This window comes from Chiloscyllium plagiosum, chromosome 40 (assembly GCF_004010195.1).
Source record: "Chiloscyllium plagiosum isolate BGI_BamShark_2017 chromosome 40, ASM401019v2, whole genome shotgun sequence".
Classification (NCBI taxonomy): domain Eukaryota; kingdom Metazoa; phylum Chordata; class Chondrichthyes; order Orectolobiformes; family Hemiscylliidae; genus Chiloscyllium; species Chiloscyllium plagiosum.
Window position 1 is genome coordinate 19,039,920 of NC_057749.1, and position 14,167 is coordinate 19,054,086.

Consider the following 14,167-nt stretch of genomic DNA (forward strand, 5'->3'; position numbering starts at 1 on the left):
CAGGCTCTCTGCCTTTATTCCTGATGAAGGGCTTTTGCCCGAAAGGTCGATTTTGCTGCTCCTTGGATGCTGCCTGAACTGCTGTGCTCTTCCAGCACCACTAATCCAGAATCTGGTTTCCAGCATCTGCAGTCATTGTTTTTACCTCTTAACTAGGACAGCCAGCCAATCCAGTATTTTGCTTTCCATCAAACCTGCCTCGAGCACTTTGTTACTGCATGATTGCTGGTATTTCTTTCTAAAATATTGGTGTCACAAGGCACTACTTGATTTAACTTTTCAGCTTTGTCCAACTAATTTATTGATCGTGTTCAACATTTCAGCATCAAATGGTGAGCGTAAAGCAGCTTAATCCAACCACTTTGGTGTAAATGTGCTGCTGTTGCAGAGTTGTGATGCCATCTAGCAGCACCTGTGGTAATTACACCTATGGTTGGATTAAGATTAGCATTTCATAAACTGATCCTGAGACTGAAACCAAGCACAGCAAGTTTGTCAAGGAGATCTGTGGGTTTGTTCCCAATGACCAGGTTAGAATGAAATTACTGAAGGTCTCTTAAATCAAGGGTGCACTCAAATTCATCAAAATGCAGTGTTCATATCTCCACAAAAAGGAAGAAAGCAGAACTCCACAATGTGCTGGTAATGAGAAAGGCAGTTGTGAAGAAACCTGAATCTTTACCACATTGTTTTAGGCATTCATTGGATTTGGGTGTCGCTGGCCAGGCTAGCATTCATTTCCCACCCTTAATTAGGAAGGTAATGGTGAGTTGTTGCCTTGACCCTGAGCAGTCTGTGTGATATGTGGGCACCCTCTCAATACTGTTAGGAATAGAGTTCTAGGATTTTAACCCATTGACAGCAACGGAAAGATGGTATAATTTAAGATGGTGTAGGCTTGAAGGGGTAGGGGTGCTGGGGTTCTCATGCATCTGCAGCTCTTAGTCTTCTCAAGGCTGCAGGTTTGAAACATGCTGTTGGAGGAGAATTGGTAAGTCACTGTACTGTACCTTGTAGATGGTACATACTGCTGCCACTGTGCATCGGTGGTGATGGATCTGAATTTGAAGGTGGTGGATAGGATGCCAATAAAGCAGGCTGTTTTATTTTGGATGATACGCAGCTTTGAGGGTAACTGGAGCTGCACCCATCCAGGCAAATGGACAATATTGCATCACACGGTTAAGTAACTTTAACATTTAAAAAAAACACAAGGAGAGCAGGCAGGAGTGTCTCATTACACTATAGGGTCTCCAGCATTATTTTAAAGCTAAAAGCTTGGACAACTCCAACAAAGTGGGGAGAATGGCAGGTGCCTTTGCTTCATGTTGCCAAACAAAGATGGAATGGACTAGTGTCACTCAGCCAGTGTTCCTAACTGCACTGCTCTAACTGAAAAGTATACCTTTATGCTATACTTGCTGAGGAAAAGTATTCCTTTATGCTATACTAGCCTCTGTATCCACTTTTAATATCCCCCTTTAACCAATTCTTTCCAACTAATTTTGTATTTACCTTCTTTCCCCACCCTAGCACCACTCCATCTTCCACTTTGTCCAGCTTAATTTTGAATCCATCCACATAAACCACTTACTATGCTACTTAAGTAGAAACTTTAAATGCACAGTTCTCTTTGCATGAGAGCTGAAATGTTCTGAGGGAGTAATTATCAATGCATGCTTACTCTGGCTATTTTGTTTAATAGATGTGGTCAGAATCTGAAGACATAATTTTGATTGCACATTTCAAAGGAATGGGTAGTTGAAGGCTGCTTTCCTTTCTCCTCTTCTGTTGCCACCACTAGTGGGATGTCCACTAGACTCTCCTACATACACCAACCCATTCAATCCCATTACTCAGGCATGCAATTTTAAGTCCAATTCCAAAATTCTCAGGGTTTTTCCACAAATACCACACTTGAAGTTCACATATTGGTGCATCTTTTGTAAGGCCTGAAGTTCCTCTTTAAGCTTTTTATTAACTGAATTCCAATCATCGATTTTGAGAACCTCTCCCACATCCTGTCACATAAAATCTCAGTTGTTTTTTTTAAAATTATTTTAACTATTTTTCTAATCAATCTGTTCAGATGTTATTACACATCTCAGCAGCAAGTGGGACTTGAACCCAGGCCTCCTGGTCCAGGCCAGGACTCTACCTCTGTGCCACAAGAGGGCCCCTCAGTGATTTTATTAGCATTACTGGTGCTCATGAGAAACTGGATGAAAGTTTTTATTGATTTTAAGAGTTCAGAGTGCTCAAGATCATGTTTCAGTTCCCAGAGATATCCCCAGATCAATTGTGGTTAGATTTTGCCTATGGGTTTCTCACATGGATGCTTGGCCACTTACATTGAACAGCATGATCTTGCACAAAATCAACCAGTCCATTGATGGAAAGTGCATCACCACCAGTATTACCCCCAAGGGGTTTGAATATTTTAAACCATAAATATGAAATGCACAGTAACTCCATTGAATCTGTCTAATATCTAAAATAAATAAAGACAATCCACGTGAAACTCCTTTCAAAGATCAGAAAATCTTGGGTTTAGATGGCTGAATACTAGTGAAACACGTTACCTGGTGGAAAACATTGATTTGTATAGTGCTTTTCATCTTCACAGACCTTCACAAAGTGCATCAAACAAATTAATTACATTCGAAGTCTGTTTTACAGACAGGAAAATTGTGGACAGCAGACTCCCAAAAACACCAATGAGATAAACCAGATACTTTGTCTTGTGAAGCCAAAGTACCTTCATATAATGCCAGGGTATCCTTAAAGACTGCTTGAAAAAAAGAAAACATCTCCATCAGTATGATATTCCTCGATACAGTGCCGAATTATCTACTTCACTATGTACTTGGATCCTGGGCTGTTAACATTGCACCTGGTTATCTAGTCAGCTTTGTGACCTGGAGTAATTAGCATAGCAACTGAAACTATTTAATATGGCTGATCAATAAAAGAAGTACCAATTCAGATAAATGACAACAGTATTAAAAGATGTATTTAATTTTTAAAGAAAATTACTGAACATAAATATCATGATTAGACAGGGCAGCTTATTTATCAGAGCAGCAATTTCATAGCTATTTCAAAAGCAAAATACTGCAGATGTTGGAAGTCTGAAATGAAACACGAAACAGCAGGAGGAGCATCAGCAGGTCAGGCAGCACCTGTAGTTAGCAACCGATGTAACATTTGAGCTCAGTGACTGTTTGTCAGAACTTGCCTTCAAGAATGATGAATGTTCATCGACATGATTACTGTTACTACTTTTTGCAGACGCTGACCTGCTGAGTTTTAGCATTTTTTTATTTTATGTCAGTAATATCATGACATTATCAAATTTTCAGAGTGAACAGGGCCTAATGATCAGAAAGGTTTCCAATTAGATTACCTCCCAAAGTGAAATCATTCAGTTAAAATATTGGCATTTTGATTAACCTACATTTTTGTTCTTCCTGCAGAGGACAGATTACATCAATGCCAGTTTCATGGATGGTTATAAGCAAAAGAATGCCTACATTGGCACACAGGGTAAGCACTGGGATAATTAGAAAACTTATGGGTTTTCTTTACATTTCTGAATTTTAAAGAGTTGCAATGGAGTCTTAGTTGAAACTTTATTGCTGGAACAGCACAGCAGGTCAGGCAGCATCCAGGGAACAGGATCTCCTGTTCCCTGGATGCTGCCTGACCTGCTGTGCTGTTCCAGCAATAAAGTTTCAACTTTGATCTCCAGCATCTGCAGACCTCACTTTCGAATCTCCTGTTCCCTGGATGCTGCCTGACCTGCTGTGCTGTTCCAGCAATAAAGTTTCAACTTTGATCTCCAGCATCTGCAGACCTCACTTTCTCCTGCAATGGAGTCTTCCATTAGCAAATTGCAGAATCAAAATGTGAGACAAATTGTTGACCCAAATTATCCAGAATGATAGTGGTGATGGTCCGAAGTTAATAGAGTTTTCAAATTCTTATTCCACTGTGGCAAGTTCTGAGATTGAATTGAATTCTGTTCTCAAGCTGGAAAAATTATTCAGTCTAGCCCTACCATAGTTGTACTCTCAGAATCCTATCCATTGACCAAAAAAAATCACATTCTTTCATTTTCGGCCTTGGGCACATTGTTAAACAGAATGTGACTTGAGCACAGTGTAGGAAAGAGTCAGGAGTGTTTAGTCCTGAAAATCCTCAGCATTGGCTTCAGACCTCCTGAGGTCTCATAGCTTCAAACCAAACCGAAAACCACCTGCTGTTTATCACCATGAACTCTTTTATGTCAAATATCACTAATTCTGAATTAATTGATGTGGCTTTCTAACTTTTTTCATAACACAAGAAACAGAAGTTGGAATAAGCCATTCCAGCTGTTAGCTTGACTCCCCTTTCAATAAGATTATGGCTGACCTGATTGTGACCTTAATTCCATTTCCTTCCTTGTCCCCTCCATAATCCTTGACTGACTTGTCAATCAAAATCTATTTAATTCATCCTTGAATATCAGAGTTTTGGCAATGTGCTTTGGTTGATCAAAAGCTTTCAAGTCATGTTATCAAGCATAAGGAATATTGTTGGCCTTTCAAGCTGCAGGCTGTCAAAAATTGGATCTCTACTGCCCCTGTCAGTTTGATTTCACTCTCATCCAAATAAGAGTTATCTCATCAGCACATTTGTAGTATTGAATGCATGCATTATGATATATAAGGAAAATAGCAGCATGCTGAGTTCTAAACTGATTGAATTTTGGCTTTGGGGGCTGATTTTCCCATTTCTCAGAAATTGCAAGGGAGAACAGCTTCAATGTTTCTGATCTCTGCACAATGTCTGGCCCTAACCCTAGCCCTAATCCTCAGCTATGAAAATGCTCTGGTATCTTTTCACTACCTCATGTCCTTTCTTAAGTACAGTGCTCAATATTCGACCTAATGCTTGAGCTGCTCACCCTGGTTATTGTGGCCATCAGGCCCACTATCTGATGGCTGAATGTATGGGTGCTACATGAAGTGCACTTTCAAACATGTCTTAAGTGGTCATTTAGATGAACAGTGTTTGCTTTAGTGCATAAAATTTAATCTACTGTGACTGTATAGATAACGTTGAGTCTCTTAAATTGGTTTTGATTATCTGAGGGAATAGGAGAGGAACTTCTTTGATTTTTTTTGTGCCTCTCCCTGGAGAGTACAAGTTTGAAGATGGGAATGGGAAAGAGTATTTATGTACTGCTGAGGTTTGAAACAGGACTCTGTTCTTCAGTTGTTAAACCAATCATAGCATTTCCTTTTCAAACTCTCAGCCTTATATTTTCTACCATAGGACCTTTAGAAAAGACTTACAATGATTTCTGGAGAATGGTATGGGAACAACATGTCCTTGTTATTGTCATGACCACAAGGTAAGTGGGATCACTTCATTGAGAAACTATACTTAACACAATGCGTAATGGACTTGGCATGTGTGGTTCTTAAGTGTCAACTTATTAACTACAAAGAAGTGTTGATGCTTTGGCTGTATGTTCTAAAAACCTTCAGATTTTACTTATTGGTGACAGTTAAACTGTTTGAAAGTGATCTGATAAATTAAGCATTACAACTTATTTGAAAGTAACTGGTTTATCATTTGTGCCAGTTCTTTGCCATGAATACTGTGAATGGAATTTAGTTTCCACATTTGTTTTATTCTTAATACATGTGAATAGTAGAGCAAAGAAAGATGTATTTAAGTGGAGATTGCACTTATTAAAAAGTGAACACTCCATAGAACAGTGTTTTTTCAAACATTATGTACATTTTTACAATTGCTGTTGGCTTATATGTAGACATATATGTATGTGTAAACAATTCGGAGAGTATAAATGTTCCACCTTGCAGGGTGCTTTTTTTCTTGGATCTTTCTCGTTTCTTGGAGGAGTTCATGATGATCCTGTCCCCCTGGGGTTGCAGTGACTCTAATGGTGCCTGCTGTATAATAATTGGGTACCAGACACACCTTAAGCCTTGGGATCTTAATCTTGACTATGCAAGTAATTATGAACTGCACTCTTGCTGTTCCCAGTTTATTGGAGGGTGGGGTCATTTTGAAGTGCGGATTTCAGAGTTGATATGAATGTTTCCTGCTGCACTGCCCCATCTTTTGAATTGAAGATTAATAATGTGGCTCTGTGCATCCCACGTCCTGGCTCTGTGCATCCCACGTCCTGGCTCTGTGCATCCCACGTCCATCCAAGGGTTTGCAGGTTTCTCTTTGTTCCTTGAATGGAGGCCTTTTGGTTGGCTTCCTAGTTATAGAGCTGCATTTTCCAGTGATGACTTATATTTGCCTCCATGCCTCAAAAATATACTTCCGTGATGACGATTGTGCTGTCTCCCACACGTACACTGAGCCTTCTGTTCTAACTTGTGACAAAACTTCTTCACAGTCTAATTAATCAAGTGACCTCACCAGACTTGAGCTTAATGTAGTTGCTGGATTCTTGTGTCTTTCCCTTTCTTTGGTGCCCCAGACAACAGTAGTTTTATTTCATTCAGATAACCTGCTTTGTCATGTAGAATACAGCAGTCTTGCAGTTCATGCAAATCTTGTCCATTTAAACTACTGCACTTCAACCTCGTCCTCACAGGAGCCTGTGCCTTCGTCTGTCCTCCTTGGATGAGGTACTGCCTTCAACCTCATTGGCAAAGTTGTATCAGTGAAAAATTCTACAGTTACCTCAACAAAGCCATCTTCTAACTTGTTCTTTTATGTTGTGCCCAGGTTTGTACCTGTGGCCTTGATGACTATTAGGTAATTTATCAAACTCCACTAACAACAGTGGCTCCCAAGTTTCTCATTAAACTGTGTGCATGCACAACCTCAAAGCAGCCAGAAAGATACTGGCAATGCTTTGTTTCATGTTACAGTATAAAGGAAACATTGGTGAATAAGCTTCAAAAATATTTACAAGTGTGAAAGTCATTATAATATTTCTTGCATCAGCAACAGAACCAGCAACTCCTTTGGAAAGCAGCATTGTTGCTTTTCTCTCATTCTGCGTGTTTACTAAATATGATACCAAAGTCATTAACCCTCAAGCAAAAAATTGCCTTCAGTAAGAATTTTCCAATGAGTTTGTCTTAGAGCAGGACTTCCCAAATATCAGAATTCCAAGTAGAACATAGAACAGTACAAGCCCTTCGGCCCAGAATGTTGTGCCGAGCATTTATCTTAATCTAAGACCAGCCTAACCTACACATCACTCAGTTTACAGCCGTCCATGTGCTTGTCCATCAGTCGCTTAAATGTCCCTCATGTCTCTGTCTCTACTACCACCACTGGCAGTGCATTCCAAACACCCACCACTCGCTGTGTAAAGAACCTACCTCTGACATCTCCCCTGTACCTTCCTCCAATCACCTTAAAATTATGAACCCTCATGACAGCCATTTCTGCCCTGGGGAAAAGTCTCTAGCTATCTAGTCTATCTATGCCTCACACTACCTTGTACATCTCTATCAAGTCACCTCTCTTCCTCCCCCTCTCCAGTGTGAAAAGCCCTAGCTCACTCAATCTCTCTTCATAAGACAAGCCCTCCAATCCAGGCAGCACCCTGGTAAATCTCCTCTGCACCCCCTCTAAAGCATCTACATCCTTCCTATAATGAGACAACCAGAACTGGACACAATATTCCAAGTGTGGTCTAACCAGGGTTTTATACAGCTGCAGCAAAACCTCGTGGCTCTTAAACTCAATCCTCCTGTTAATGAAAGCCAAAATACCAAACGTCTTCTTAACAATCCTATCAACGTGGGTGGCAACTTTGAGGGATCTATGTACAAGATCCCGCTGTTCCTCCACACTGCCAAGAATCCTGTCTTTAACCCTTTCAGCATTCTGATTCGACCTTCCAAAATGAAACACCTTGCACTTATCCAGGTTAAACTCCATTTGGCATTTCTCAGCCCAGCTCTGCATCATGTCAATGTCTAGTTATAGCCTGCAACAGCCCTCGACACTATCTACAACACCACCGATCTTTGTGTCATCAGCAAACTTACTAACCCACCCTTCCACTTCTTCATTCAAGTCATTTATAAGAACTACAGAGAGTAAAGGCCCAAGAACAAATCCCTGAGGCACACCACTGGTCACTGACCTTTTGGCGGAATACTTTACATCCCCGACTCGATGTCTTATCTTTCAGCCAGCCAATTCAGTATTCAGACAGTCAAATTTCCCTGTGTCCCATAGCTCGTAACTTTCTGAATAGGGTTAAAACTTCAGTTTTAAGGTTGCAACCTCCAAGTCACCCATGGCTACCATGAATCTTTAACCAAGTCAAAACATCTGTGCTCCTGGTTGAATAGGCACCTGCTCTCACAACAGCTCACTCCACCAGCTCCCACAGGTCAAACCTCCACCCTCATGGATGTAATTCCCTCCCTATTGGCATTGTGGGTCAGGTCACAGCAGGTGGACTGCAGTCGTTCAAGAAGGCAGCTCACTACCACCTTCTCAAGGGCAACTAGAGATGGGCAATAAATGGGGGCCCCTCCTGTGTCCCCACTACCCTCCAACCCCACCCCTGCTAAATACCGTTCTCGTTCTCTCAAGTCTCATTGAGGGGTTCACAACAATTTACAAACCTCAAAACAAGATAATGGAGTGAAATAGTTTGGGAAGTACTGTCTTAGTGGATCTTGAAGATGTGATCAGAGATTTGGCTGTTTCCTCAGACTTTATTATCAGTCCCTTTGGACAGACCCACAATTAACTGTTCATGTGTGAAATAAAGTTGCTGCACCTGCTGCTACGAACTAGTCTAAAACCAGCACTAGCAGTTGAAATGCAAATAAGCATTCCATAGGTATTAAACTGAGGCACCCAAGATCAACATCATCAAGTCTAGACTTCACCTTGGCCAGAAGACAGAAAAGCAATTCAATAGGATGTTTTCTGTTCTGGCAAATTAATGACACCAGTTTTTCAGATTTTCTGAATTATATTGTTAGTCCATTGAACTGTCATAAATAGATAATGTGAGCAGAATAATTTATCTTAATCATTGATCCACTAAGAGTGATAGGAACGGACTCAATGGATTGACAATGGGAGCCACTATACTTCAGAACTCTTGGTTCATGGAAGCAATGGGGTACAAGTCCCATTACAATGAAAACAAGCCCTTCGGCCCAACAAGTCCACACCAACCCTCCAAAGAGTAACCCACCCAGATCCATTACCCCCACACCAGCACCTGACACCCACCCCAACCAATGCACCTAGCCTACACATCTCTGAACACTATGGGCAATTTAGTTTGGCCAGTTCACCTAACCTGCATACCTTTGGACTGCAGGAGGAAACCGGAATACCCAGAGGGAATCCACATTGACACAGGGAGAATGAGCAAACTCCACACAGTTGGCTGAGGCTGCAATCGAACCGGGTCCTTAGTGCTGTGAGGCCGCAGTGCTAACCACTGAGCCACCGTTCCTCCCCTCCCCCCAAAATGATCATTTGTCATTATTGTAAGAACATCTGGTGAGGAAAGGGAGGCTCTGTACTGATGCCATGCTCATCAATGCAAAATAACAGGGCTGGAGTGTGAACAGCACCTATTAAATCATCTTGCTGTGTATCAGTCAGTACAGGGCACCAGAGAGGAGTTAAAAAGCATCTTCAACTATAATCTCCTTTCAGTTGAATTAAAATCTGTAGATGCCAAAAGAACTCTATGTAGCAGTGTCTGCCACTTTATTACTTCACCTTGTCCTGAAAGGTAATAATGTGGAAACGTCCACTCTTTCATTGCCTGCTCCTGTGCTGGGGGTGACCAACATTGAGGTATCAGTTCCTTCTTCCCTGGCAATCTACCCACTTTGCTGGAGTTGATATGGGAGAGTGCTTTCATTGCCTACGCCTTTCCGATACCAGATTGGGTTGGTGTAGCCAGTTACTGAAAGTGTAGGTCCCTCTTGGTTGACTTGTGTTTTGCTTTTCTTTGTCCACAGGACCAGCTGAGAATTGGTTCAATGTCAGAATTTACAGTAGTGAGCTATATCCCTGCCCATGGCCCAGTCAGCATATTCAGATCCTTCTTATGGCAATTGCCTCTATTCAATAAATGTATGAAGTAATTTAATGGCTGCAAACTGTATCAAACAAAAATGGAAAACTGATGGTGCAATATTTCTTTCTATTCTTTTCCTTTTCTATAATTTTGTCTGCATGTAATTTTTTTTATTGCTCTATTACTGCTTTAGAATTGACGAGAGTGGCAGGAAAAAATGTGGTCAATACTGGCCTCTGGACCAGAACACTCGGGGAAACTATGGACTGATTTCTGTCAAAAGCCTGGCAGTAGAAAGCTTTAAACATTATAACAAAACAACACTAGAGATTCAGAATGTAGAGGTAAGGGATCATTACTTTCTGCTTTATCCCTGTTTAAAAATGCTAACTGAACAGTTGAACTGAATTGGCAATTGAACGATTCTTGAATACTCAAGTCTCAGAGCTGCCTTTCAATCCAATGTGCTTACTGTTGGTTGACCTGTCTTAATACTTGCTCCCCTTCGCTTTGACAGAAGGGACTAAGAACTGACTCAACCAGTTTGATTTCATTCAGTGTACAGTGTTTCTTTGTGGGTATGATAGGATTGATGATGGGTGTTGAGTCTTGAATAAGAAAATCTTGCCGTTTGAGCCAGAACGTTAACAGGACACTTGTGCCACTTTCATGTCAGTAATAAAACAGAAGCTGCTGGAAATATCCAGCATGTCTTTATGGAGAGAGAAACAGTGATAGTATTTAAAGCTGATGACCAGCTACTTGGAGCATTTTCTGTGTTTATTTGACTTACCAGCATCTTTGCTATTTTGTGCACTCATATTTGGTTTTTGAAATTAACCATTTCTCAGGTTCAGTACTAACCTTTACTACAGTGAATCATCATTGTAACCTTTCCTTCACTTGTTTTGGGCTAATTGCCTCCAGAGTCCTTGATGTATATTGGGTATTTAAAAAGTATATAATCATCATTAGGATTTGAGCATCTCCAGCAAAGCCAGCATTATTGCCCAGCCTAATTGGTTCTTGTGACATAGGAATATAGTCAGCCCCTCAAGTGCTCCACCATTCTAGATCACCTCTGATTATCTACCTCAATGCCATTTTTCTACAGCGGGCGTGAAGAGTAAGTCGATAAAGTGTGGTGCTGGAAAAAGCACAGTAGGTCAGGCAGCACATGAGGAACAAGAGAGTTGACGTTTTGGCTTAACCTTTCATCAGGGCATGAAGATCCTCCATGTCAAACCACTATAGTCCGTACAGTGCAAGCATTCTACCCTGCTGTTAGGATGGGAGTCGCAGACGTTTGACCCATTGCTGGTATATGTCCCAAGTCAAGGTGGCATGTGATGGGATTCCCTACAGTGTGGAAACAGGCCCTTCAGCCCAACAAGTCCGCACCGACCCTCCGAAGAGTAACCCACCCAGACCCATTTCCCTCTGACTAATGCACCTAACACTACGGGCAATTTAGTGTGGCCAATTCACCTGACCTGCACATCTTTGGACTGTGGGAGGAAACCGGAGCACCCGGAGGAAACCCATGCAGACACGGGGAGAATGTGCAAACTCCACACAGTCAGTCGCCTGAGGCTGGAATTGAACCTGGGTCCCTGGTGCTGTGAGGCAGCAGTGCTAACCACTGCACCACCGTGCCACCCCATTTCTTTTAAATGGAGTGGTTTGGGAGAATCTGTTTACCTTTATGAAATTCCTCCTGAACACTGGAAGATTAGGATGAATCGCTGTGTATGTGAGCATTGTGGTCCTGCTGATGTAATAGGTTCACATTAGAGGATCAGTAATGATAGTTTGTCATTGTTTTGAAAGCTGAGTGTTTTCCTTTGTAAAATGGAGTGCAAGCTGGACATTTAGATGTACTTCTGACCCTGAGATTATTATAAGACTGACTTTGCTCCTGTGGTGCCTCACTATGTCAGTGTGCTGCTGCTAGTGAAACTGAGCCAGAAATCTCCAAACTCACTGACTTACTAAGTTTATCTGATCTCTTGCTGAGAGGCAGTCAGGATCCCAGAGGTGGAAAATGTGAAAACTGACTCTGGTTCCCACATCTGATCGCCACCCATTGATTCCTGCGGGAAGTGCCCTGTTTTGTTGTGAATAGATTGTTAACAGTCACTGTCCTGTTAAGCACATAGGCATTTCACCAGGCATGGTGAAATTAGCTAAAAGAGAGAAGAGCTAGTACTTGTAATGCCACCATAAAATAAATTCTAATTGAAAAGAGGGAATAGATCAAATCTGCCACAGTCTCTTTGGTATATTCCTGTATGGTTTAAAGCAATTTCATAGCTCGAGAATATTACTTTCTTTCCATATGTCCAATTTAGCATATCAGTCATATTTTATTGAATGAGAGAACGCGCTTGTCATATGGCCTACTCCTGGCATTATTTCATATGATTGCAGAGTTTTAAAGAAGTGGATATGTACGCTTACGCAGAATATCTGAAATGCAACCTAAACTGACTGAAGTGTATCCACAAACAAAGTTGTTTGTGTCCTGGTTATTTGACTGATGGTTTAGTTGTGTGTTGAGTGCAGCAATCCTGATATGAACTTTATCAGATTATGTTGGTTAGTGCAATTTGTTCAGTTAATTCAAAAACTATAAAGCATTGTGAACTTTTAACAGGAGTATTATTAAAAAGATCCACTGGCTTCAATCAAGAGTAGGAATTGTCAGCATGCTAGGGTGTTTGTTTCCACAACTTGTTCTCCCACTGCACTCCAGTCTTTCCATTTCTTCTGGGCATTGTTCCCTGGCTCCCAGCTATCCTCTGCTGTCCTCTGAAGTGTCTGCTCATCGCCTGAGTGTTTTGTGCAGTGAGTGCTCACAGGCTGTGCCACTATGTAAATTATTGCATTTAAGCCTGATCCTGTTGAGTTATTCTGATATCTTGACCCATAAACAAACATTTCAGTACTCACTGCTGCCTTGGCTAATACTGACTGACTGTGGGTGGAACTTTCAGCCTTGTGTGCCTCACTATTGGGCAGTACCAAAGGGAAGGTGAACTGTGAGGAGGATGCAAAGATGGTCCAGTGTAGTTTGGAGAAGTTGATTGAGTGGGCGAATGCGTGGCAGGTGATTATAATGTGGATAAATGTGACATTATTCACTTTGGTCACAAAACCAGGAAGACAAATCATTATCTGAATGGCGATAGACTGGGAAAGGGGGAAAGTACGGACTGCAGAAGTTGGAGATTAGAGTCGATAGTGTGAGGCTGGAAAAGCAGCATGTCAGACAGCATCTGAGGAGCAGGAGAATCGACGTTTCTAGCAAAAGCCCTTCTTCTTGTTGTACACCAGTCACTGAAAGTAAACATGCAGCTGCACAGATGAAGGAGGTAGCAAATGATACATTGGCCTTCATAGTGAGAGGATTTGAGAACATGGGTGGGGATGTCTTGTTTCAATTGTATTAGTCCTTAGTGAGGTCACACCTGGGGATTGTGTGCAGTTTTGGCTCCTTACCTGCGGAAGGATGTTCTGACTATAGAGGTCATGATTTGGAGATGCTGGTGTTGGACTGGGGTGTACAAAGTTAAAAATCACATAACACCAGGTTATGGTCCAACAGGTTTAATTGGAAGCACACTAGCTTTCGGAGCGACGCTCAAAAACTGAGCTCAAAAACTGCATGAATTTATGTAAAACTCTGTTATCTCACTTTTTAGATTAGAATCCATCTAAACATCAGGTCATAGACAGAGAACACAGGGGGCTAACACCTTCAACATATTGTCTAGCTATCACCATTGTTAACAGCTAACCCGAGAATGCAACTTTAAAAAAAAGGTTTTGTGATTTACACATGAAAGAAGTGAAACTATCACTATTTTTTTTATTATAGATATTTTTATTAGAAATTTAACACTTTTACAAGTTTACAAAAATAAACAAAACTCTCAGATATAAACATTGATATACAATTAACTCAAATATACAATAGCCAAAATTTAACAAAAGACAAAAAAAACCGAAAAAGAAAAAAAAACAAAACTCAACTATCTACTAATCTAACCTACAACTAACCAGAGTGTATATTTAAGTCTCTTACATGCTCGGAATGTGTTAACATCAGAT

The 14,167-nt window shown here is 41.1% G+C and overlaps 1 protein-coding gene across 5 annotated transcripts in view; it reads left to right on the top strand.

Moving 5' to 3' along the window:
* ptpn9a (protein tyrosine phosphatase non-receptor type 9a) overlaps positions 1-14,167 on the top strand; it is a 234,669-nt gene that overhangs the window by 194,753 nt on the left and 25,749 nt on the right. For all 5 annotated transcript variants that reach the window (XM_043680531.1, XM_043680533.1, XM_043680532.1 and 2 more), the window contains exons 9-11: positions 3,477-3,546; positions 5,323-5,401; positions 10,248-10,398. In XM_043680531.1, coding sequence (XP_043536466.1) covers positions 3,477-3,546; positions 5,323-5,401; positions 10,248-10,398 — 300 coding nt within the window. The remainder of the gene's footprint in view (positions 1-3,476; positions 3,547-5,322; positions 5,402-10,247; positions 10,399-14,167) is intronic.